Source organism: Gopherus evgoodei, chromosome 2 (genome assembly GCF_007399415.2).
Source record: "Gopherus evgoodei ecotype Sinaloan lineage chromosome 2, rGopEvg1_v1.p, whole genome shotgun sequence".
Classification (NCBI taxonomy): Eukaryota; Metazoa; Chordata; order Testudines; family Testudinidae; genus Gopherus; species Gopherus evgoodei.
Genome location: NC_044323.1, coordinates 12,220,414 through 12,246,828, shown reverse-complemented (window position 1 = coordinate 12,246,828; position 26,415 = coordinate 12,220,414). Strand labels below are relative to the sequence as shown.

At 43.6% G+C, this 26,415-nt stretch overlaps 1 protein-coding gene across 1 annotated transcript in view; it reads right to left on the bottom strand.

Annotated features, from left to right (window-relative positions):
- The window catches only part of LOC115645405 (sodium channel protein type 5 subunit alpha-like), a 120,909-nt gene that overhangs the window by 81,989 nt on the left and 12,505 nt on the right, over positions 1-26,415 (bottom strand). The window contains 5 exon segments of the mRNA XM_030550005.1: positions 10,947-11,091; positions 14,070-14,127; positions 17,651-17,857; positions 20,360-20,451; positions 25,509-25,637. Of these exon segments, the coding sequence (XP_030405865.1) occupies positions 10,947-11,091; positions 14,070-14,127; positions 17,651-17,857; positions 20,360-20,451; positions 25,509-25,637 (631 nt within the window).

The window sequence follows — 26,415 nt, the reverse complement described above, 5'->3', positions numbered from 1 at the left end:
GAGCCGTTAGCTACTTGCTCCCTACTCTATCTCTCTTGGAAGACTGCCTTTCTAGTAGCTATCACCTCACCTAGGCGGATGTCGGAACTCCGGGCTCTTGTGGTAGACCCCCCGTATACAGTCTTCCACAAAGATAAGGTGCAGCTGAGGCCACACCCTGCCTTTCTCCCCAAGGTAGTCTCGACCTTTCACATCAACCAAGAGATATTTCTCCCGTTTTTTTTCCCGAAACCCCACTCTTCAGGCAGGGAGCAGCAGCTCCACTCGCTTGATGTCCGTAGGGCTCTCGCGTTCTATGTGGAGAGGACCAAACCGTTCCGCAAATCCCCCCAGCTTTTTGTGGCAGTAGCGGACCACATGAAGGGGCTTCCTATCTCCTCCCAGAGGTTATCCTCATGGGTAACGTCCTGTATCAGGACCTGCTATGACTTGGCCCACGTCCCTACGGGCCATGTGACTGCGCATTCTACCAGGACGCAGGCGTCATCGCTGGCTTTCCTCGCCCGTGTGCCCATCCAGGAAATTGGTCGGGCAGCGACCTGGTCATCGGTCCACACCTTTGCTTCCCACTACGCCCTGGTCCAGCAGTCAAGAGAGGACGCGGCCTTCGGATCTGCAGTGCTCCATGCTGCGACTTCTCACTCCGACCCCACCGCCTAGGTATGGCTTGGGATTCACCTAACTGGAATGGATGTGAGCAATCACTCGAAGAAGAAAAGACGGTTACTCACCTTTGTAACTGTTGTTCTTCGAGATGTGTTGCTCACATCCATTCCACACCCGCCCTCCTTCCCCACTGTCAGAGTAGCCGGCAAGAAGGAACTGAGGAGCGGGTGGGCCGGCAGGGGTATATATCGAGCGCCATGGCGGCGCCACTCCAGGGGGCGACCTGCCGGCCCACTGGAGTTGCTAGGGTAAAAAGTTTCCGACGAACGTGCACGCACGGCGCGCACACCTAACTGGAATGGATGTGAGCAACACATCTCGAAGAACAACAGTTACAAAGGTGAGTAACCGTCTTTTTTAACAATACACACAGGTGAACCAGACTGTTTTCTAGCTATGCATTTGTCAGTGAGGCTTAAGGAACTTTGCATGAGTTGGCACTTGGTCTGCCAACATAAATATTCTTTTGTGCTCATGCAATAATTTACCTCTCACATAGTCTAGTGCAGAGGCACCCACAGGGGCATCTAAATGCGCCCGCATCCTGGCTGGCGGTCGAGCGTCCGCCAAAATGCCACTGGAATTTGGCGGCATTTCGGCGGTGACGCCTCTGGATGACGCTGCTTGCTGCCGACAAGTGATGTCATCCAGAGGCATTGCCGCCAAATTTTGGCTGCATTTCGGTGGATGTTTGACTGCCATCAGGGTCCTTCATCTGGCGCCTGCCAGACGAAAAGGTTGGGGACCACTGTCTAGTGCATATCATTCATAATGGCAGCACATGCAATTAAGGAGAATAGACTAAAACATTTTAAGTAAATATAATTAAATGAGATATCTCCCAAAAAATACAGCCAAACAAGCATCAGAGTTAAATTGTACAGAAGACAACTTTATGATCCATTCTAAAAGACACTATAATTAAAGGACAAGAAACTACAGTTTGTTTGACAAAGAAGAATGCAAGAAATAAGAGGTCAACATGACATCAAAAGGGACTGCTCAGAATTAATGAATGAGATTTAAACAAACCAAATATGTAACCTGGAAATGGACAAGGGGGGATACAACCAGCAAGAGAATCAGCCAATTAAGGCTAGCAGGAAAAAGATAAGAGGTGGGATTTTATCCTTTATCCGGTGGCCCACAAACACAGCTGGGATGGCATACAGGAACTGTAAAAGCTCGAGAGTCAGCCAAAGGAGAATTACCACTCCCTGCAGGCATTGCAAGGGCAGCCACAGACTGCTCAGTGAAACCCTTTCCCACACATAATGCTACTGGCATTCTTAGCAGTACTATTCCTGAATAGGGCATCCTAAAGAGGTTGCTGTAATATAGGTTATGTCTATACTAGGAACTGTACAAACCTCCATGTGCATTGTTAAGAACATAAGAACAGCCAGACTGGGTCAGACTATTGGTCCATCTAGCCCAGTATCCTGTCTTCTGACAGTGGCCAGTGCCAGGTGCTTCAGAGGGAATGAACAGAACAGGTAATCATCAATCCTGTCGCCCATTCCCAGCTTCTGGCAAACAGAGGGTAGGGACACTTCAGAGCATGGTTTTGCATCCCTGCCCATCCTGGCTAATAGCCATGGATGGACCTATCCTCCATGAACTTATCGAGTTTTTATTTGAACTCTGTTACAGTCTTGGCCTCCTCAACATCCCCTGGCAAAGAGTTCCACAGGTTGACTGTGCATTGTGTGAAGAAATACTTTCTTTTGTTCGTTTTAAACCTGCTGCCTATTATTTTCATTGAGTGACCCCTGATTCTTGTGTTATGAGAAGAAGTAAATAACACTTCTTTATTTACTTTCTCCATACCAGTCATGATTTTATAGACTTCTATCATATCCCTTCTTAGTCATCTTTTTTTCCAACCTGAAAAATCCCAGTCTTATTAATTTCTCCTTATATGGAACCTGTTCCATAACCCTGAACATTTTTATTGCCCTTTTCTGTACCTTTTCCAATTTCAATATAGCTTTTTTGAGATGGGGCAACCACATCTACACATAATATTCAAGGTGTGCACGTACCATGGAAGTATATAGAGGCAATATGATATTTTTGTCTTATTATTTATCCCTCTCCCAATGATTCCAAACATTCTGGTTCACTTTTTGTCACTGCACATTGAGTGGATGTTTTCAGAGAACTATCCACAATGACTCCAAGATCTTTCTTAAGTGGTAACAGCTAATTTAGACCCTGTAGACGGATTCCGCCGGGGCTCGACCCTCCCTGAGGGGGAGGGGAGCCACACCGGCCTCGCTGTCGTCCCTGCAATCACAATCAGCTCTGGCCCTTTCAGAAGGTCAGAGCAGTGGCAACGTCAAAAGGGGCCCAGCCCTTGGTTCGGGCGGTGCACCAAGCACAGTTACAAGCAGCTCTGGCCCTTTGGGGCAGGGCAGAGCAATGGCCAAGTTAAAAGAGGCCCGGCCCTTGGTTTGGGCGGGCACCAAACACAGTAACGAGCAGTTCTGGCCCTGTGGGGCAGGGCAGAGCAATGGCAAAGTCAAAAGGGGCCCAGCCCTTGTTTCGGGTGGGGCACCAAACACAGTTGCAATCAGCTCTGGCCTTTGGAGCAGGACGGAGCACCAAACATGGTTACAATTAGCTCTGGCCCTTTGGGGCAGGGCAGAGCAGTAGCAAAGTCAAAAGGGGCCCAGCCCTTGGTTCGGGTGGGGCATCAAACACAGCACAATCAGTTCTGGCCTTTGGAGCAGGGCACAGCACCAAATCCAGTTACAATTAGCTCTGGCCCTTTGGGGCAGGGCAGAGCAGTAGCAAAGTCAAAAGGGGCCCAGCCCTTGGTTCGGGCGGGACACCAAACACAGTACAATCAGCTCTGGCCTTTGGTGTAGGGCAGAGCCCCAAACACGGTTACAATTAGCTCTGGCCCTGTGGGGCAGGGCAGAGCAGTGGCAGAGTCAAAAGGGGCCCAGCCCTTGGTTCGGGCGGGGCACCAAATACAGTTATAAACAGCTCTGGTCTCTTCAGTTGGGAAGAGGGGCTGTCTGCCACCTGGTTACGGGTGGCAGGAGGAACGCAGGCCCACCCACTCCTCTGCATTCCAGCCCGGGGCCCTGGTAGCGGCCGTCACCGCTACCGGTGGTCAGTGGGGATCCTGACCAAAACACACTGACATTGGCAAGGTTAGCTCTGCGGCCTGACTGGAGTCAGGCTCCCCCAGGCTACTTCCTAGCATCCTCTCTACTCCTATCTGGTCCGGGGCCTCTGTGCCGGGGACGCCCAGGACCATCAGTTCCTCCCAATCTGGGCTGGGCGGCAGGTCCGGTAAGGTCTTGGGGAATGCAGGCCAAGCCTGGTCTGGGGGCTCCTCGGGGCCATAGTAGGGGTGAGGCAGCTCTGGCGGCTCCTCGTCGTAGTAAGGGTGAGGCAGCTCTGGCGGCTCCTCGTCGTAGCGGACTCGAGAATGCATCGGCAGCTCCTCGTCGTAGTAGGGGTGAGGTAGCTCTGGCAGCTCCTGGTCTTGGCCTCTGGTTCGGACAGCCTCCCAGTTGCGGGCGTCAGTGGACACGTCTGCTCCTGCCGGTGGCAGACCTGCAACTGAAGGCTGGGGCCCGGCTTTTATTCTTCCGGGTCGCCGCCTCACCCTCTGAGGGGCAGGACTTCCGCTCAGTGGCCCCACCCCCATGGATGACTGATGGGGCTCAACCCTCCCTGAGGGGGAGGGGAGCTACACTGCCTCGCTACAGACCCCATCGTTTTATGTGTATAGTTGGGATTATGTTTTCCAGTGTGCATTACTTTGCATTTATCAATACTGAAATTCATCTTCCATTTTGTTGCCCAGCCATCCAGTATTGTAAGATCCCTTTATAAGTCTTTGCAGTCAGCTTTGGACTTAACCATCTTGAGTAATGTTATATTGTCTGCAAACTTTGCCATCTCACTGCTTACCTCTTTTTCCAGATCATATATTAATATATTGAACGGTACTTGTCCCAGTATAGACACATGGGGGACACCACTATTTACCTCCATTCTGAAAACTGACCATTTATTCCTATCCTTTGTTTCCTATCTCCATGACAGAGCCTTTCCTCTTATCCCATGACAGCTTACTTTGCTTAAGAGCCTTCGGTGAGGGATCTTGTCTAAGGCTTTCTGAAAATCTAAGTACACTATATCCACTGGATCCCCCTTGCCCACATGCTTGTTGATCCACCTCAAAGAATTCTAGTAGATTGGTGAGGCATGATTTCCCTTTACAAAAACATGTTGACTCTTCCCCAACAATCATGTTCATTTGTGAATCTGATAATTCTGTTCTTTGCTATAGTTTCAAACAATTTTCTTGGTACTGTGCTAGACTTGCTGACCTATAACTGCCAGGATCACCTCTGAAGCCTTTTTTAAAAAAACTACCCTCCAGTCACCTGGAGTCATTGTGCCATAACTCCCCTCCACGATTGTTCACATCTTAACCCCTGAAGCACATGTCTGAAGGAGAGTACAGTGAATGAAAGCTAGCATTCATGAGGGGTGTGGGTATGCACAAGCTTCTAATGTGGCTTAGCCCCATACAAGTGCTACAATGTAGTGTGGATGGGGACAAGGGGCATGTACCAAGTCCCAAGTTTCAATAGCCCATTCTCACAGTGCACTGAACCCTTTTTAGCCTGACCCTTACCCATTGTATCAAGGTCCCTGGCCCCTGTTGCCAGTGGTAGTAGCGAGCTGCACTGACCACTTTAAAAAAGTTTTCCAGTGCACTCTTGATCAGTACAGGTGAACACTGATCATGTTCCAAAAGCAGCCACTTGGTCTGCCAGGCACACAAGGGTGCTGATCAACATGTGATCAGAATACACTATCCTCCATGACAGGACCTGGAGTGGCAGGAACATTCACAGATACCAGAAGATTCCATGGAGGTGGAGAAGGCATGCATTCAGCAGACTCTGGCCAAGTGCTGGGAACGTATGAAGCACCTGAGGCTCCTGTACCGAAAGGTAAAGGACTTGAACAGCCTCTAAGGGAGGGACTGTCCTTTGAGCCTGTCATAAACAGATAGCTAAAGGTTAATGTCTCTTTCACCTGGAAAGGAGTAACCTGAAACACCTGACCAGAGGACCAATTAGGAAACAAGACTTTTTCAAATCCGGGTGGAGGGAAGTTTGTGTCTGAGTTCTTTGTTCTTTGTCTTGTGTCTGTCCCTCTCGGCTATGGGAAGGATTTTTCTGTCTCCTGCTTTCTAATCTTCTGTTTCCAAGTTGTGAGCACAAAGATCATAAAACAATAGGGGTTATTGTTTTTTTTCTTTTGTATTTACGTGTTTGTAGTTGCTGGAGTGTTTTGAATTGTGTTCTTTTGAATAAGGCTGTTTATTCATATTTCTTTTAAGCAATTGACCCTGTATTTGTCACCTTAATACAGAGAGACCATTTTTATGTATTTTTCTTTCTTTTTACATAAAGCTTTCTTTTTAAGACCTGTTGGAGTTTTTCTTTAGTGGGGAACTCCAGGGAATTGAGTCTGTAGCTCACCAGGGAATTGGTGGGAGGAAGAAGTCAGGGGGAAATCTGTGTGTGTTAGATTTACTAGCCTGACTTTGCATTCCCTCTGGGTGAAGGAGGGGTGGGGGGGGAGCTTGGCTCTCTCTCTCAGTACTTGTATTTCCAGGACTGGAAATAGAGAGGATGGAGTCCCTCTGTTTAGATTCACGGAGCTTGCTTCTGTGTATCTTTCCAGGAACCCAGGGAGGGAACACCTGGAAGGAGGAGGGGGAAGGGAAATGGTTTATTCCCCTTTGTTGTGAGACTCAAGGAATTTGGGTCTTGGGGTCCCCAGGGAAGGTTTTTGGGGGAACCAGAGTGCCCCAAAACACTAATTTTTTAGGTGGTGGCAGCTTTACCAGGTCCAAGCTGGTAACTAAGCTTGGAGGTTTTCATGCTAATACCCATATTTTGGACGCTAAGGTCCAAATCTGGGAAAAATATTATGACAGAGCCCATGCTGCAATGAGCTGGACCAGGTGCTCTCTAGAGCTCCCAGGACAGAGCCTGAAGTGGCTCATGACAACCACCTCAAACCTGCTGGCCTCGTCAGATAACAGTACACCGATGAGAGGCAAGCTGAGGATGCAGCTGGGACTGTGGAGGAAGCTCTGGGAGACCTGGAGGAAAAGGAGCATATGATTCTGCACCTCTGTCTGGAGGAGCTAGTTGAGCAAGCCACCCTGAGGAACCCAGGGAGGACCCAGAGCCAGGGCAGGAATGATAATCTGAGGCTTGTAAGTTTTACAATGGACTCCCCAACTCTCTTCCCACCAATATCCCCTTTTGTTCTGGTGCTCCATTACTGTCACCCTGCCCCTGCTCCATGCCACTCGAACAAGAGACACCTAAAATTTTATTGAACTCCCATGAACCACCATTGCACATCTAGTGGAAGATATAACAAAGATTATTAATGCACTGTCATTGTGCCCCGTGCCTGCATATTTCTCAGCCAGCACACTGGCAACAATAGTTACAGGGTCATGCTGTCCAGGGGAGAGTGTGGGAGGGAGGTGGGTTTGAAGAGAGACTTGTTGGGGATAGGACAGCTGTAGAAAACACAACTGTTCAAAGTTCCAGCCCCCCTACTCCCATATTCTCCCATTTCCCTATGAACAGGAGCCACATGGAAGGTGTGCGGTGGGGGTGTTAGGTGCAGGCCCCCTTATATCTGGGAAGAAAAAGGCGATCCAAGGAACATCCTTGCAGTCTTTTCTCCCTATGAAAATTAAAAATATTTTGTACTATTCCCACTCCCTGGTGTCTGTCCTCTCCCCACTCAAAGCCACTCTGGAAAAGCCGGGAGAATAGGGAGTGGGTGAAGGTTCCACTCTGGTGGTTGTACAGATACAATGCCAAGTCCCTTAGCAGTGGAGAGGCGAGTGGCTTGTGGTGTTCATTGGAAAGTTCAGGGCACAAAATAAAAATGTGGTGTAACTCTTTCTTTCCCTGTCCCTATCACTGCTGTTCACTGGACACAGAAGCTGGATTTTCTGGTGATGCAGGGGGTGGTTAGCTATTCTTAGTGGATCATTTTTCCTCTTCCACTGCCTTCCTCTTGAATTGCTTTCCAGTTCTGTAAGCATATTTCAGCAAATGTTTGATTTAGCTGAAATTTAAGCTGATTCTTCAGATTTAAAGGCTGTGCAACTGTGCTTGGCTCAACTTCATAGCCAACCACATCCCTCCATTCAGCAATAAGTAGAGATGTATCCATTAGCAGTAACATCTCTCTGGTATAGATGGCCAAATCTCCTCCACAGGACTGGAAAGTCACCTCTCTTTTCCATTCCATACCTTGAAAACTGCTATGTTCTCCAAATGGTGATCAGCCTTGAAAAAAGTAACTGGTAATATAGCCCCTGGAAGCACCGTAATTTTTAAAAATGTTACTACAGGCATCTTACCATTATTAGCCTATGCTCCTTCCTTGGAGGCTGCAAAAGTTTTCTGAGAATGAAGGGGAGCGTAACAGTCACATTCCTGAATTGCTAAAAGGTATCAACAGTGCGGACTTCAGCAACACAATTCATGGGGGGATTTCTTAGCTTCCTTCAAGGGAAAATAGATATATGATGTTGTTTTGTATTTGAATTAGCAGGACTTGCCACTGCCGAGAGGGAAACCATTCCTGCAGGAAAGAAGGAGCAGCACCCAAAGGTAGCAGAGGCAGATGGAAAAGGACCCAGAGGACCTGCTTATTGACATACACAGAAGGAAGCAGGGGCAGTTTGAGTTCCTCAGGGCACAGGAGGATCAGACTCTTCGGCTGGAGGAGGCACTAACAAACCTGTTTCTGCAGCAGGAATCCACAAGCCACAGGGAACAGCAGTACACCCAGAAGGAATGGGAGATTGCCAAAAGGGAACAGAATCATGCCCAGATGCAATCACTCATTCAGCTAGTGGCAGAATGAACTCAGGACCTGACTGCCACTATGGCTGAGGCTCCTCTCTGGGAACTGGCACCACATCCTGCTCCTGCTACTCCTCCTCCAGCTGCTGCTCAGATTGCTGCTGAGGTGGAGGATACAACCCTTCCTCCCCCCAACTGACCGGGAGCAGCCTGCTTGACTCGCAGCACAAAACATTCCAATAACACCTGAAAACCCTTACAGGGGAACCAGGAATATGGGCATGAGGGTGGCTGCCTGTACAAGCTTTGGAAACCTGTTCTGTCCTAATCAGTCTCTAGATGAGTTCCCTTCTGGGTGAGTCACTGATTTTGGGTATGGCTTCATGATCCAAGTTAGGAGTGGGTATACATGGTCCCCCAAAATAACAGTTGGCACAGGAATGCTGTAGAGAACCATGTAGTTTCTGGGAAATAGTCCCTTCTTACCCTTGTAGCAAGGTCAAGACTCACTGGTGCGGCACCTCCTGTTGGTCGTCTTGGGAATTAACTCTTTTCCAGCTTTGAAGCACCCTCTGCTGGCTGGTGGCTCACCTGCCTCAGACCCTGTGTCCCTCCCAGACCCTGGTGGCCTTTGCCCTGGGGTTCAGCCCCAGCCAGTACCCCCTTGCTCTGGGTCTCCCCTCCCAGGGGTACCCCCCACCCTCTAACACCACCTTGCCTCAGTGACTACTGCCAGTCATTATCTAACCCCCGTTCACTGGGGCAGACTACAGTCTGTCATGGCCACTCATCATTGGCAATGGGTTAGGACCTGCTGTCTTTGCCTCTCCCCAGGCTGCCCCTCTGCAGTCCCGGTATCTTTTCATAGGCCTTCATCAAGGCCTGCAGTCTGGAGATTTACCAGGCTGGAGCTCCCCAGCTCCCTTGCCCTATTCCCCAGCACTGCTCCAGTTCCTCCCAGGCAGCTAGCTCTTCCCACTCCAGGGCTAGAGTGAGACTTCTCAGCTCCTGGCCCACAGCCCTCTTATCAGGGCCAGCTGGGCCCTGATTGGGCATGGCCACAGCTGTGGCTGCCTCCCCAATCAGCCTAGCTTTGCTGCTTTTAACCTCTGTTCTCCAGGAGTGGGGCAGCTGCCCCACTACAAGCCCCTGCAGTACAATCCTGATCTCCTGAGTACCCTGGAGTCATGAACCTTTCCTGTGTGTCTAGCTTTGGCATTCATAAACTGACCCCGGTGGTCCGCTATACCTTGCAGAATGAGTGAATAGTAACATTTTCGGTTTAAATATTTACTCGCCTCCTTCGGTGGGCCAAGTATGAAGATGTGGGTGCCGTCAATTGCACTTGCACAGTTCAGAAACCCCATTTTCTGAAATCAGTTATAATTTCTGGTAGTTGGGTTATGTCAGCTACCTGTGGATAAATGTCAGTACTGATTTCCTGCCAACCCTATACAACTACCACCCTAATGGCAGAACTCCCAACCCTAAACTGGTTTGCAACTGATGAGAAACTATCAGGTATTGCCAGCTTCAAAAAGGTAATAGCCACCCACTTCTGCACTAGTATGGGTTTTTGAAAACAAGTGGTCTGGCACTGCAGGATTGATTAGTGCAAGCTCGCACAGTTCCATGAAGGTCTGCTTCCTCATTCAGAAGTTCCAAAGACACTGGTCATCAGCCCAGGTTTCCAAACAATGTAATCCCACCACACCATGCTAGTTCTGATCAGAAGCAGCAGTCCATCCATGGGAATACCATGGCAATACTGGCAGTCACAACATCTATTCCATGGGACTACAGTGGATTGTCACTCACTCTCTTGGTCAGCCATCTTCGGTGTGTCAAAAAGTTCTGACCCAATTCTGTCCACTAGCTTGTGTATTGAGTACTTCCCACATGAACAGTTGTTTTGCAAGAAGTAGCTGGAGCAGAACCACATCATTGGTGAAGCAGGAGCTGCCATCACCAAATGTGTGAAGGCAGCGGATGGTACCAGCAATACACAGTAAGGCAGTTCCTGGAGTATCTCCTGTGATGCATATAACTCAGAGACACCATTCCTGAAATGGCAGTATGAATGTTGGATACATGGAGAATGTATATGGATATTTGGCGCAGGTATGGGGTACATGCACTAGCAATACGCAGACAACTACCTGAGAATATGTGCAAGTGTAGACAAAGGCTTAGAGCATTGCCCTTGGCTGAACCAGTTCTGATAATGTTTTGGTCTGTACTTTCCTAATACTTAAAATGTTTTTTTAAATAAATGTGACTACAAAAATGTTAAAAAATAAAATAGTGTATTACAACATTTTCAGCATAGACATCATACTAGACTGAATGACTGGCTTGCTTAATTATCATTTTAACAGTTAAAATACTTACTTGTCGATATAAACGCTCCCAGTTATCTTGTGTCATCAGACGGAAAACAGAGAGGAAGGCCCAGCCAAAATGATCAAAGCTTGTGTAGCCAAAATCAGGATTGTCCCCAATTTTCTGGCAGGAATAGTTCTCTGGACATTTCTTACTAATAACAGAAGAGACAGTATATTATACATGGCTTCCATGTAGAACTGGTTTCCTTACATATCAGATTGTTTAAGTTGCTCCTGAAAGCGCCAAGCACACAATCTCAAATACACACTCCTTTAGTTCATCTGAAAGTTCACATCCTCCTCCTCAAATATATTTCTGCCATCAAGTGTCATTCAAATCTCCGATTCCCTGGTAAGTCATGTGGTGGACCTCCTACTACAAGATCCAAGACTTAATATGTGGCCCAGTGGTTTTCAACCTGTTGTCCACAGACTATGTCTAAGATTTCTACAGAGGTCCACATCTCTCATTTGACATTTTATGGGGTTCACAAATGAAAAAATATTGCTAACCACTGATGTAGTTTGATTCCACACCTCTCTTCCAATATACACCCACCCACACCTTCCCCAAACTCAAATGCCAGCTGGGACAGATGTATACAAGCCCAGGAGAAGCAAGGAATATGAAACTTCTAGGCATGAATATTTGTGGAGGGAGTTGGAAGGATGATGGGATGAAGATTAGATCTTAAACAGTTGGGTAGAGGGAGAAGGAAAGAGAGCCTACAATGTGCCCAAACCAGAGCTGTACTGAAAAGAGAAACAACCTAATTCTTCAAGCAGCTCAAGTTATCACCACCACAGAGACACATGTGTAAGCAGGGTCTGAATGAGCTCTCCCTTGACATCTAGTGATCAGCTGGAAGAAAAGACTTCAAGTGCGGACTATGTTTACATAAATATGCCTGCTCTGCCTAGGTGTGCAGTAAATGGTACTGCTTTGTGAAAATGATCAATTTTGGCTGGTTTGGGGTTACGAATCATTCTAGTATTCAAATGCAGGGATAACAAAATGTTGTTATCCTTATTGTATGGGTAAAGGACAGCAAAACTGTGCTCACCATGCTCTTATTGAGGGGTCACCCTAAACTGAACCTCACTTGCTAAACAGAGGATAGGGATGTCCAATCCCAGTGAAGATGAGAGTGGGTAGAGACAGATGTTCCTACCTGGTGGTTTGAACTTTGCTTAGAGAGTGCTAGGCACCATTTCATCTGTCCCTCTCCAGTGATTAATGACAGAGATGATTAGACTCAACTGAAAGTCCTTGTTTCTGGTTGGTGATTCCTAGAGCTGTCCTCACTGCAGAGCAAGTCTAGGGAGTAAGCTTAGATCTTGTGTGGGGAGAGTGAAAGACAACACAGAGACAACATTTGCTGTGAGGTTCCTCACTGCCTGCTGAAATCACTGAGGTGCAATCACTAAGAGCTGGGTTAAGTGGCAAGACCTCAGAATGTGACATCATGGAAGCAGCAGCAGGGAGGCAGTAGCCAGTGGTGGTAGAGAAACAGTAGTGGCCGCTGTAAGAAAACTGCAGAAGCAGCTGCAGAGACTTTGGTTGATGCCCGCTCCCGGATGAACCCTTGTGAATGCACCCCTGAACTTTGAGTCTTTGCTAACTAAGGACAGTCAGCTGTGAGTGAGGTGCATCAGAGGGAGAGGGGAGTGATGTGTTAAAGATACATTCATTCATCGGACTTTCCCACTGCAAGGTGGGAAACTGAGACAAAGAACACTGCCCAATCCACTGTGGCATCATATGCTTTTGAATCCGGTTGTGGTGTTTTCCCAAATTAATGCTTGGCTCCCTTTCCCTTTTAATAAAAGTTCTCTTTAGTTTTACACAGACTCAGTGCTGTGAACAGGGAAGTATGACTCCTTAGAGGCTCCCAAGGTGGTGTTAAGTTTTCCCAGATAACTGTGTGGGAGCTCAAGCTGATTCTCTTCTGTACGAACCTCTAGATATTGAACCTGGCCCTTGTTTGTTGCCGACTCCACCTGGCAGAAGGGCTACATGTGTCAATGGACAGCAGCTTGTATTTCACACCACATGGCATGGGAGCAAGAATAGTGATAATCACATCAACATTTCAGCTTAGTGTCTGTGAGGTGAACACCCACCCACTCTCATGACCAAGGTGTTCCCTGAAGCTGCAAGTCTGGCAGCACGGTGTGAATCAGGTCTGTAAAGCCCTACAAGTACATATAAAAGAGTCTTCATGACTATTCATTCCCTCCTAAGTCAGATATTTTATAATGTGTGTAAGATGTCAGTCAAGCCACATAGTGCAGCAGCAAAATAAGTGTAATTTATCAAGGTGGTTCCCCCCCTCATCTCCAAGTCTATTATCCATGCAAAAGATACCTATTTCTGGATCCACATTTGATAATTTTGATATTACATAAAACCTCCAGTCTTTCAGTGTGCTTGTACAGTACCTAGCACAATGGGGCTCCAATCCTGAATGGAACCTTGGGGGACTACTGCAATTAAAATAATAAACAGTATATGGTGCTTGCTAGAGGCCTCTGCACTGAGCTGAATTTCCTCAAGTGAATAAAATGTAAATATATAAATAAAACAGGGTCCTGGGCCCACCACCTGACAAAGGGGTTTTGAAGAGGGGAATGGATAGACTCAGCTATGCCCTCCTTCATATGGACTGACATAATAACTTAAGACACAGAGTGGTCTTTGGAAAGAATAATGGTTTTTTGCTTTTCTATACAAGAGGAAGGCCCTTCTTGGAAGGGGAGACACAGACTTTGGAGTGAGCTATCAAGAGAGGAAGTCAGTGCTAGGAACTGACTACAAACAAGTAACAAACTTTGCACTTTAAATTTCCAGACCCATGACCAGCTTTACCACTATAATTTTACCTCCATCTCCCACTTTCTCAGACCACTTATCTTCACTACATCCCCAATGTTTAACAATAGACTACAAGATCATTTTCTTAAATGGGATTTTTCATTCTCCTTATTATGCAGCCTCACTCTTCCCCCAAAGTGAAAGGGAATCACAGCTTCCAGGAAGCTTACAGTGTAGTTTGTCTACAGCCAAATACAAAACAACAAAAATAGCAAAGAAAAGAAAGAACTAAAAATGGATGTTAGCTGTACTTACTCAGGTTTCCAGCCGCACAGTAATATATCCTGGGAATTATTCATTCTGTAGCAGATATCTATTGTTAAAATGACAGGATTATAAAATCACAGGTTACTTTCTTGTAAGTACCTTCCAAAGTTAATGTGATTGGTCACAAATAACAAGTGAATAGTGTATACACAATACATATCATAATCTATGTATTAATTTTTTTTTAAAAAAATCAAGAGGAAATATACATTTCTTTGCTGTACGTGCACATATGTCTGAGAATCTCCTTTGTAAAATTTACTATATAAAGCTACATTTCTCTGACAATCTGTGGGTACTACCGTTTGCTTTGAAACTTCACTAGTAATTGATCAATAAACAGCATATGTCCCTGTTTGTCCTCATATAAGCACAGAAATGTCAGTCTTATGCTCCTTCCAGCTATTCCTCAAAAAGGCAATCTGCATGCCTGGAGAGAGACCTTTATCCTTCTATCTGAATGATTGCAAGATTTTAATTAATCTCTGATAACGAGTGGGATCGTCTTCCTTCATATGCATCAAAAGCCAGTATATAGATTGTTCAACCTAGATGACAAGAGTGAGATATCTAGATTGTAAAGGCTAGATGACAGGAGTGGTATGTGGTAGTTTAAAAGGCAAAAGCGCAATCACCTAGAAATATTATCTCTTGATCTATAAATGATATGCAATTATGGTTGGAAAGGTACCAGGCACAGTGTGCCCTTTTTACCTGGCTTTTCTCTAAAATTACATTTCTGTTAATCATGGGCTGAAGGGTAGCCTGGCAGCTCATTTCCCAAATGAAAAATCTGCTTCAGTGCTGCCCTCTTTAAGAGTGTCGAGGAGATATAGCTCATCAACTCAACTCCATTGTGGGAGGATTCTTGCCTGGAATAATGCCACAGGGCATCCCATAGGTAATAAGAGATAGAGGTTTCCAAAAAGGCAAAATAGCAGAGGAGTATGTCTTTTTCTACTTAAGTTGAGCTAAGTGTGCACCATACATTTCTGAAGCCTGTGAATGCCTAGTGCATTTACTTGGACAAATTAAATGTCTTCAAGTCACCAGGGCCTGATGAAATGCATCCTAGAATACTCAAGGAGCTGACTGAGTAGATATCTGAGCCATTAGTGATTATCTCTGAAAAGTCATGGAGGACGGGAGAGATTCCAGAATACTGGAAAAGGGCAAATATAGTGTCCATCTATAAAAAGGGAAATAAGGACTACCCAGGGAATTACAAACCAGTCCGCTTAACTTATATACTCAGAAAGATTATGGAGCAAATAATTAAGCAATCCATTTGCAAACATCATGAAGATAATAAGGTGATAAGTAACAATCAGCATGGATTTGTCAAGAACAAATCATGTCAAACCAAGCTGATAGCTTTCTTTGACAGGGTAACAAGCCTTGTGGATAGGGGGAAGCAGTAGATGTGGTATATCTTGACTTCAGTAGAGCTTTAGATACTGTCTCACATGACCTTCTCATAAACAAACTGGGGAAATGCAACCTAGATGGAGCTATTATAAGGTAGGTGCAAAATTGGTTGGAAAACTGTTTCCAGAGAGTAGTTTTTGGTGGTTCACAGTCATGGCAATCAGATTACAGATTACATTTATACATTTTTGCAGACAATACTAAGCTGGAAGGGGTTGTAAAGTGCTTTTGGAGGATAGGATTAATATTCAAAATGATCTGGACAAACTGGAGAAATGATCCGAAATAAATAGGATGAAATTCAATAAGGACAAATGCAAAGTACTTCACTTAGGAAGGAACAATCAGTTGCACACATACAAAATGGGAAATGACAAACTAAATATGAATCAACAGTGTAATGCTGTTGAAAAAAAGCAAACATCATTCTGAGATGTAGTAGCAGGAGTATTGTAAGCAAGACACAAGAAATAATTATTCCGCTCTACTCTACGCTGATTACGCCTCAACTGGAGTATTGTGTCCAGTTCTGGGCACCACATTTCAGGAAGGATATGGAAAAATTGTAGAGACCAGAGAGGAGCGACAAAAAGGATTAAAGGTCTAGAAAACATGACCTATGAGGGAAGATTAATAGAATCATAGACTTTAAGGTCAGAAGGGACCATTATGATCATCTAGTCTGACCTTTAGCACAATGCAGGCCACAGAATCTCACTCGCCCACTCCTGTAACAAACCCCTAACCTATGTCTGAGCTACTGAAGTCCTCAAATCATGGTTTAAAGACTCCAAGGTGCAGAGAATCCTCCAGCAAGTGACCGGTGCTCCACACTGCAGAAGAAGGCGAAACCTCCCCCATAGCCTCTGCCAATCTGCCCTGGAGGAAAATTCCCTCCTGACCCCAAATATGGAGATCAGCTTAACCCTGGGCATGTGGGCAAGACTCATCAGCCAGACACCCAGGAAAAAATTCTCTGTAGTAACTCAGATCCCACCCCATCTAACATCCTATCACAGGCCATTGGGCATAGTCAAAGATCAATTAATTGCCAAAATTAGGCTATCCCATCATGCCATCACCTCCATAAACTTATCAAGCTTAGTCTTGAAGCGAGATATGTCTTTTGCCCCCATTGCTCCCCTTGAAAGGCTGTTCCAGAACTTCACTCCTCTTATGGTTAGAAACCTTCGTCTAATTTAAAGTCTAAACTTCCTGATGGCCAGTTTGTTTAGTCTGGAAAAGAGAAGACTGAGAGGGGACATGATAACAGATTTCAAGTATGTAAAAGGTTGTTACAAGGAGGGAGAAAATTATTTTTCTTAATCTCTGAGGATAGGACAAGAAGCAATGGACTTAAATTGCAGCAAGGGAGATTTAGATTGGACATTAGGAAAAACTTCTCAACTGTCAGAGTGGTTAAGCACTGAAATAAATTGCCTAGGGAGGCTGTGGAGTTTCCATCATTGGAGATTTTTAAGAGCAGGTTAGACAAACACCTATCAGGAATGGGCTAGATAATACTCAGTCCTGCCATGAGCGCAAGGGATTGGACTGTATGACCTCTTGAGGTCCCTTCCAGTTCTATGATTCTAAAAATGGCAATTCCCATAACCCAGTTCCTTTATACATACCCATGCTTGGGCACACATATGCTTTGTAGTGTAGCTGCCCTCTTTGAATATTCTATAGGCATTTATCTCCCTGGCCTTTCAGTTTGTTGAAGAATAAGCCATGTTGTGAGAATTTTTATTCAACCATATTTTCAACATTAACTATAACATGTAAGTTTAAACAAACATGTACAGATAAGGATATGTCTATACTGCAGTTCCTGGGTGCGACTGCAGCTTTAGTAAATACACCCATACTAGCTTTAATTTAGCTAGCTCTAGTCCCAGAGCAGTGCAGTGAAGCTGAGACAGCAAGCATTTCAACATGAGCTGTACAAGCCTGCTCAGAACCCTGGGTAATTACTTGCGGGGCTAACCTATGCTGAAGCGCACATTGCCATGGCTTCTCTGTCGTGGGACCCGAGCTAAGTAGATTAAAGCTATCTCTGTATGTCTACTTGAGCTGAAATCAAACATTGCGATTGCATTATAGACTCTTATTTAAAGGAAAAAAGAACAAAAGTTTACCTGACTCGTTTACATTATTCATCTTGGGAACATCACATAATTTCTGATCAAATGTAGTATTGTTACGGACACATTTCATTTTCAAGTTACCCATAAAGAGCTGGAGGCCTACAAGGGCAAAAACACTCAAGCAGAAAACGGTCAGGATCATCACATCAGCAAGTTTCTTAATAGACAGGAAAAGTGCATCTACGACGACCTTTAGTTCTAGAAAAATAAAATTGAACAAAATGTAGTGTGAGAAGAGAAAATAATATGTAGGCCCATTTGACTATGTACCACAGCTTCAATTATGTAAACAGGGCCCACATGCACTGCACATATTTTTACAACTCTATACCATAAAATGAGGTACAGTAAAACACAGGACTGGGAATAATTTAGTTTTATTGTAATTTTCTCACTAACCTTGGTTTTTTACTTCCCTCTGAGGCTGATCCTCACTCCCCAAGGTCCTGATTTGGCAAAGTATGCAAGCACATTCGTTGGAGTTTTGCTGAATAAGGATAGACTTTTGCATGTGCTTAAACTTAAGCAAGTAGTTTGTGTTTTATTGATCTTGACTTTTAAATCAAGGTAAAACTCTTACAGACTTCAAAGAGTTTTGTCTGAGAAGACAGTGCATAACAGGGCCCACCATTTTAAAAAGATAAGCTATTTAAGACAAAGGAAATAAAAAGTTGCTAATTATAAGTTACAGGTACATAGTGAGGCACGAAGTAATCAAATCAATGGGCAGTAATAATTCAGAATTTTTAATGGCTTTTCTATCTGGAATTCAGAATGCATATTGAAAATAAAAGTTTAATATACAATTTTAAGACATTTGTCACTATTTATTAAAGGTGTGTTAGGATATTGTTTACTATACATAGACTTTATGAAGGCGTTAGGGCTGTGAGTATAAACACTAGAATTTGGAGGGGTTTTTTTAATGATTTTTTTGCAAGTGAATTTTGCATTCATGTAAAAGGTATTGAGTGCACAAACTTGGAGATTGTAGTGATCTATTTTCCATATTCAATCAGCAGTCCCATCCTTAAATACGGTACTTATAGAAGCGTTAGAGAAGATCTGTGCAAAAACAGTCTCATCATCTGCAAAACTAATGGCAAACTACACTGAGGATTTTTAAAACCCAAACCTTATTACTATTCTTCTGAATTTTTTGTGGAAATGGTAGTTTCCCCCACAAAAATGAGAGCTAATTTTAATCTTTGTACTCAGTGTGGTGAAGGCAGGAAAACCAGTCTGATTTTTTTTTTTAAAAAAGCACTTATCTCTGTTGCAGCATACATTTACAACAGAATTAAAAGCTTTATCGGTAACAATTCTGAAATGACAGAGATAGTCAACACTACTTCCATGCGCAATGAGACCTATAATAAAAAAATTAAGATTTTCAAATATGAATGTCGAAATCCATATTTAAGCACCTAAATAAGTGGCCTGATTTTCAAATGTGCTGAATGTCCAGAAATCATACCGAAGAACATAGATATGTCAGACCCTCTGTCTGCTTTATTAGAGGTATGGATTCCATTATTTGTAAATATGTCAGATATGACCTTGTGCATTTACTTTTTCTATAAAATGGGTAGATGATCAGAAACTAGCACTTGGCTGTCTCCTGGTGTGGGGGTATAAGGGCTTGCTCAATATTAAGGGATCATGAAGGGCATGGAGTTATTAACACCAGTGTGTAGAAAACAGGAGATTAGAACTCATAATCTCCTATCCTCTTTCACTGAGGCCAAAGGTTGGGGGTAAGAGGAGGAAAAAGATCCATTTTCTCTGCATCCTGTTCAGAGGTTTAAATTGGTGTGGCTGCTTTAGCAGGCTCAATGAGTACGGAACACATGGAATGTTCAGAGAATTTAGGAGCAAGACTAACAATTCCTACAGCATATGTGCAAACGGTAATTTTCCTGACACTTATAACTTAGCCAAATGAGAACAAATTTTCATGCAGACAGCAAGAGCTCTCCATAAACATGGCTGGAAAATCTTATTAATATTGTCCAGACTGCCTATTTTTCACAAATCTTGCTCTTGAAAACAGCAGCACAACTTTTACCTATATTTTGAAAAAAAAAATCAACATGAGACAGCAGCCAAAGCGTGGAAAACATCTGCCTGAGCAATTACACTTTGGCAAAGTTAAACGCAATTGAAAACAGGGGGTTAAACAACAGTGTTAATCAACTTTAATACAGTGATTGGTACCAGGCCCCAATATGATACAGGGTGCTTCCCAGTTTTAGAAGTATTGGGAAATATTCACTTGTGCTCACAGATCAATGTTGTAAAATATATTTTATTGATATATTACCTTCACTCACCTGTTCTCAGTGTGTGTATTGTAGTGAATTATTTCTATTTATAGTGTTTGCTAAAAGAAATAGTATGTAAATTTCAACTGCAGATTTGGGTATAACCTTGAAGTTCTTACTCATGCAAAACTCTTATTAGCTTTTGTTTTGGATCAAGTAACAGCAACAACAGCCTTAGTGCTTAAACTCATTTTCTCCCAAAATTGTTTTCAGTACTTGACATATTCTGAATACTTTTAAGACTAAGGATTTTGCTCATGTAAGGATAGCCATACATAAAAAGTGACAGAATGATTGAAAACAAAAACAGTGAAGGAATAAGAGAGAGAAAACATTTACTGCTGAGAGCCAGATAGCAAGAATCATTGCTTCTTACCTGGGATTACTGATATAACTTTTATAGATCTGAGTAGCCTGAAAATCTGAAGAAACAGACCCTTCATACTGGGTAAACATAGGCTCACATACCTGTAAAATCAAACCATAGTTATTTAAATTACATGAGAGAAAATACTACTGAACGGAATGAACCAGGCAACCATTTTGTAAGGCTGTTTCAGATATCAGCTTTCAGAGCGTATCCTGATGCAAAATATTTTAAGAGACAAACATGCCATTTAGTCAAGGATTAGATCAAATATTTTCAAAACTGTCTGAAGTCAAGCACCTAAATACATATTTGGGAATTGAAATAAAAGGATGGGAACTTGTCCAGCAGTTCTGAAAGACAAAAAGAGCCAGAAATTTTAATTTTGGTGCCTAAATATAAATTTGGCTGTATAACTTTAGGCACCCACATTTGAAAAATTTGGCCTTAATATATACATTTTTCTATTTGCATTCATTTCCTGATTGCTTGAGACAAGGCAAGCTCTTAGACTCATCGATTGTTGACTCTGTGTGTGTGTGTATTCTCTCTGCGTGCTGCACTGGCTCTGGCCAGACAGCCTGTACAGCAGGCTCTCATCAATTGTCCAAGAAAACCACAGACTCCATTCAGTAAGGAAGGCCTGGTTTATTGTTAACGAATCATGGTCCAAGCTCCCTGGATCAATGTCTACAGTTACATGGACAGGTATGCCCATTACAAATGGACTCAGCTCTGTGAATGGCAGACTTTCCATTCCCCCCTCGGCTGGACGACTCCCTCTCTAAGACCCCTCTTTACATACTGATACAAACAAGTTATGTATTGTCCCTCTGATGTGGTTAGTTACCACCCTTTACCTTGTACCTGTTGGTTAGAACAAAATATCTCTATCACGCCGTCATCCTGATCTTATCTTTAGGAGGGGTTAGTGTGTCCCTGTTATCTTTGGGGAGTGTGTTTATGCCATACTTGGTATCGGGGTGTTCTGGTACTACCCTTCTGGAATGTGTTTACATGAGTGTCCTATGCCTACCACTTCATAGGAATGTTTTTGCAATACCAACTCTGCTTCCACCAGGTTCTGTGAATTTGCAAATAGACACGTTTTGTGACAGGGTCTGACTTTTGCTTATAGCTTTACTCTTGCTAACTTTGCTTTAAATCAACAGGGCCTGACTTTAGTTCATACCTTAGGCCTTACACTAGACCTGCTGTCCCATTTCTAGTACATGAAGGATCATAGAAATGTAGGGCTAGAAGGGACCTCAGGAGGTCATCTACTCCAGAACCCTGCAGCGAGGCAGGACCAAGTATACCTAGATCATCCCTGACAGGTGTTTGTCTAACCTGTTGTCAATAACCTCCAATTATGGATGTTCAACAACCTCCCCTGGAAGCTTATTCCAGCGCTTAACTATCTTTATAGTTAGAAACGTTTTCCTAATATCTAACCTAAATCTCCCTTGCTACAGATTAAGCCCACTACTACTTGTCCTGCCTTCAGTGGATATGGAGAACAATTGATCAAAGTCCTCTTTATAACAGCCTTAACATATTTGAAGACTGTTATGAGGTCCCCTCTCAGTCTTCTTTTCTCAAGACTAACATAGCCAGTTTTTTAACCTTTTCTCATAGGTCAGGTTTTCTAAATCTTTCATCATTTTTGGTGCTCTCCTCTCCCCAGTTAATCCACATCTCTATTAAAGTGTGGCGTCCAGATATTTACTCAAAAGTGCAGCTAAACCCTCATCAGTGCTGAGTAGAGCAGATAAACTTCCCATGCTTTACATACAACACTCCTGTTAACATACCCCAGAATGATATCAGCCTTTTTTGCAGCTGGATCACACGACTGACTCATATTCAATTTGTGATCCACTATTACCTCTAGATCTTTTTCTGCAGTCCTACTCCCTAGACAGTTATTCCCCATTTTGTGTATAAAGAAGAGACAGAGAGAGAGATTCTTTGAAAACACAAAGATTTATTAAGGAAAGGGAAAGGGGAATCACAATCTAGATAAAAGTGATAAATTGCAATTGTGGTTGCCTCAGAAAGGTAGGCATGAAGTCTGGTCCCTCACAACTCCTTTGGCAATAACTTCCAACAGAATAAACCCTGAAAAAAAACACCTCAAAACTATACTGTGTCATGACTGATGCCCTTGGTCTGGATTAGGTAGCTAATGGTGATATCTGTCCTTGCAGCTCAGGTTCATCGAATCCTGGACCTACGACTGATCGATGGGGTAGCTCTTGATCCATAGAGGTGATCCTCGAAGAATGCACAAACAAATCTGACACCGACTGCCTCTCAGATGAACAACCCATCGATTAGGGCATGCAGTCCTTTTATATATTTTATGGCGCGAACATTCCAGGTTTGAACTGGTCTGAACGGGACCCCTGGTGACCGTTACTCCTTCCTGCCACAAGTGACAAGAAGAAATGTGACAAATATGGAGTCGGAGTTGTTAACTGTCCAGACTTCATTTTGAATCACAGGGTTCTTTAGCCACATTACCTAAATTAACACAGTTCCTTATAACTATATGTTAAAAATACATTAAATTCAGTATAGACATCAACATGGACATAACTGAACATTTATACAGGGAAACTTTCCTACACAGTGGAGAAGATGGATGATCAACTTTTACTGTACATGACAGGGCGAGATCAGGGCACTGAGGTAAAAGCCCTCTTCGAGTGGTTAAAGGCAAGTTGGGCTTCTGGGGATCGACAAACAGTTTCCTTCTAGGGGAGTGCAATCAGCAGAGCTACCAGATGCAGAAAGTCTCAAATAATCCATCAGTAAAAGCTGGAAAAGCTCAGGAGCCACTGCACCCTGCATGTGTCCGTCAGGGCTGTCTAGTTAGAGATGGTGGCAACTTTGCAGGGATCCACAGTTAGTGTCCCAGGGGAAATAATATAACCTAGGAACTTCGTTGTATTCTGATCAAATTGGCTTCTCCAGGATGCAGTGCACATGTTGATTATGAAGAGTCTGGTCTTCAAAAAAGATGAGGATATCATCAAGGTATATCACAACAAACTGATCCAGCATAGCCCTAAAGATATTGTTGATAAAATGTTGGAAGGTCACTGGGGCATTACATAGTTCAAAGGACTTCATCAGATATTTGGTATGGAAGGAAGCCTTCCACTCATCCCCTTCCCACATCCAAGCCAGGTTATTGGTTCCATAGAGATCTAATCTGGTAAACACTCTAGTGGAGTGAAGTCTCTGAAAGAGTTCATTGATATACAGCAGGAGTACTGATTCTGGATGGTTATTTTATTCAATGCCTGGTAGTCCACACGAGAACAGAGAGCCATCTTTCTTGGCCATAAAAAAGTTCGGGGCCCCAGCCAGTGATGTGGAAGGGCAGGTGAACCTCTTTTCTGAGTTCTCTCAGAGATAGTCTCTGAGTGCCTATAGTTCCAGTCCAGTTCAAAGGGAACCTCAGCTCCAGGCCTATAGGACAATCATAGTGCCGATGAAGGGGTAGAACGTAGCCTTCTTCTTGTCGAAAATATCCTCAAACTCAAGGTGTTTGGCAAGCATCCCAAAGGCTGCTAGGCAGGCTTTTGGGACCTACAGGAACCCCTTCAAGCTGGGTCCCCCTGTTCCTAAATCTGGCCAATCAGGTGATTTTGCTGCATGTCAGCTACGATTCAGCTACGAGTCCCATGTTGCTTATTAGGCAGGTGAAGCTGAAGCCCTAATTCCGGATATGCTATTGTAAGTGCACCACGCCCTCTTCTCTGCTCCCTTCACCGGTTCCCATAGAATTATGATTCACGTTTAAGATCTCAATCCTTATCTACAAGGATATCTAAAAGGCCACCTACATTCTAGAATGAAAACCATGGTCAACAACTTCGCTCCTCAGGCACAATGAAACCCTCTATTATAAGGTAAATGCTCATCTGTGTGAGACAGAACTTTCTCAGTGTTTGGTTCAAGACTGTCATATGAATTCCCCAGGAACCAAGGACCATCACAAACCTTACTATTTTACAGTCCATACCAAGGAACATTTCTTTAACCTTGTCTTCTCTAACATAATACATAGCAACAGGTATATTTAGAAAAAAATCCCTGCCAAAACAGGAAATTCCACTGCACGCACTTCTCCCACGGTGAGAGAACAAATAACATGTGACAGATGTTGGTCACATTGCAGCTGATAGGAATATACATAGCTAATGCAGGGATTATTGCACTGTGGGGGAGGGAGTAAAATGAAGTCCAGTCAGGACCACCCTCTGGACACATAATTGTGCAGAAGAGACTCCAAACACACTTTGAGGTCACTAGGACCCACCAGGCAGTGCCACCCCTAAGTACATCCTGTGGCAACTAGGGACAATTGCAAGAATAGCCTGTCAGAGACACTAACCAGCAGGAAGAGCTGCAGCGAAAGCAGGGATCCCTGGACATTCCAATCAAAACTGCAGAATATTCTAACTTTCTCTGTCTTGTGTGGATTGGCTTTTTGTTCCAGGTCAATACACCTGCTTCCATCAGTCTCTTCACCTCAGCTTCAGTCCACATCTGCTCTTCCTTTTCTGCCTCACTTCCCTTTTTTTTAATTTAGCTGATCCTTTCCTAAATAAACCCATGCGAAAAATCATAGCACTAACATGTTTGCCATCCATCATATTGTTCACTCTCCTTGAATTTTTACCTCTTTCCCCACTAAGTGTCTTTTCTATTTAGACAATATTGTCTCATTGTTTCCTTGTACTCCTTCATCTGTCTGTAGCCATCTGTTTTAATTTGCCTTATATTTAGATTGCAAGCTCTTTGAGACGGAGACTGTCTTTTGTTCTGTGTTTGTAAAGAACCTAATATAATGGGGTCCTGGTCCATGTCTGGGCTCATACACAGTACAGTAGTACAAATAATAAATAATAATAATAATAATAATAATAATAATAATAAAAATAAAAAATAGGTAATGAATGCAGCATAAGGACGTACAGAGAATAGAAAGTGAGCTCCACGACAGACATGAGATACAAGATAGCAGTTCAGCCACAATCAAAGTCAAAAGCATGTGGGATATCCAGTACTCCAGAGAACTTCAACACAAGCAAAATATAGTTTAACTGAATGTTAGCCCCTTGGGGAAAAGAGTGTTACTTACATTATAACAGTAACAATTAAATCCACAATGTTCCATGGATCGCGAAGGAAGGTGAATTGATTCCAAACAAATCCACTTGCTAAGACTTTTATCAATATTTCACAAGTGTAAATACCAGCAAAAGTGAACCTGAGAAGCAAAGTATTCAAGAAAGCATATATTTTAGTATTTAAATCAGAAGGGTTTCAAGGACACCGTGTTTTCTTATGTTGTGAGCTATTCCCTTTGTGGATGTAGGGAATTCATGAGAAATGGGACACTACATATGCAGACTACTGCCAGCACTGTAATGTGTTCAAGTTTGAATATGGCATTCCCTTTCTGAATTCGTAGCCTGATTTGCATGCAGTTGTGGAAACAGTATGCACAAATTTGTGCATATTTCTGCACTGTATTTCAAGCCTATTTACAAAAATAAAAATTAACAGTACAGATTTCTTTATCTTGAACACTCTAAAAGGACTGTTCCTCTTTAAATATACTCAAAAAAACAAAAATAAACCAAAGGACCCAACCTCCCACTAGCACCAAACTAAGTCATATAAATATGGTAACCCCAAAATGCTAGAGGTGAAATCCAGGCCCACTGCAGTCAATAGCAAAACTTCCATTGACTTCAGTGGGGCCAGGATTTCACCCACAAAAACTAACTATGGATGTAGTGCACAGTTACAAAATGTAACAAGAGACTACAATAATCTTTGTTTTATAATATTATGGGCTAAATTGAGGCTGTACTCAGCACAGGTGCACAAAGCAGCAGGGATGGTGCAAGGAACTTTCCTCTCTTTATAGCCCCCATACAAGGGCTGATTATAACTGCAGCTCTGAGCTCCCCGAAGTATAAGGTATACTGAGGGTTAGAACTCTCATGGAACTGCTTCTCCAAATGGGGTGAGGAAGAAGT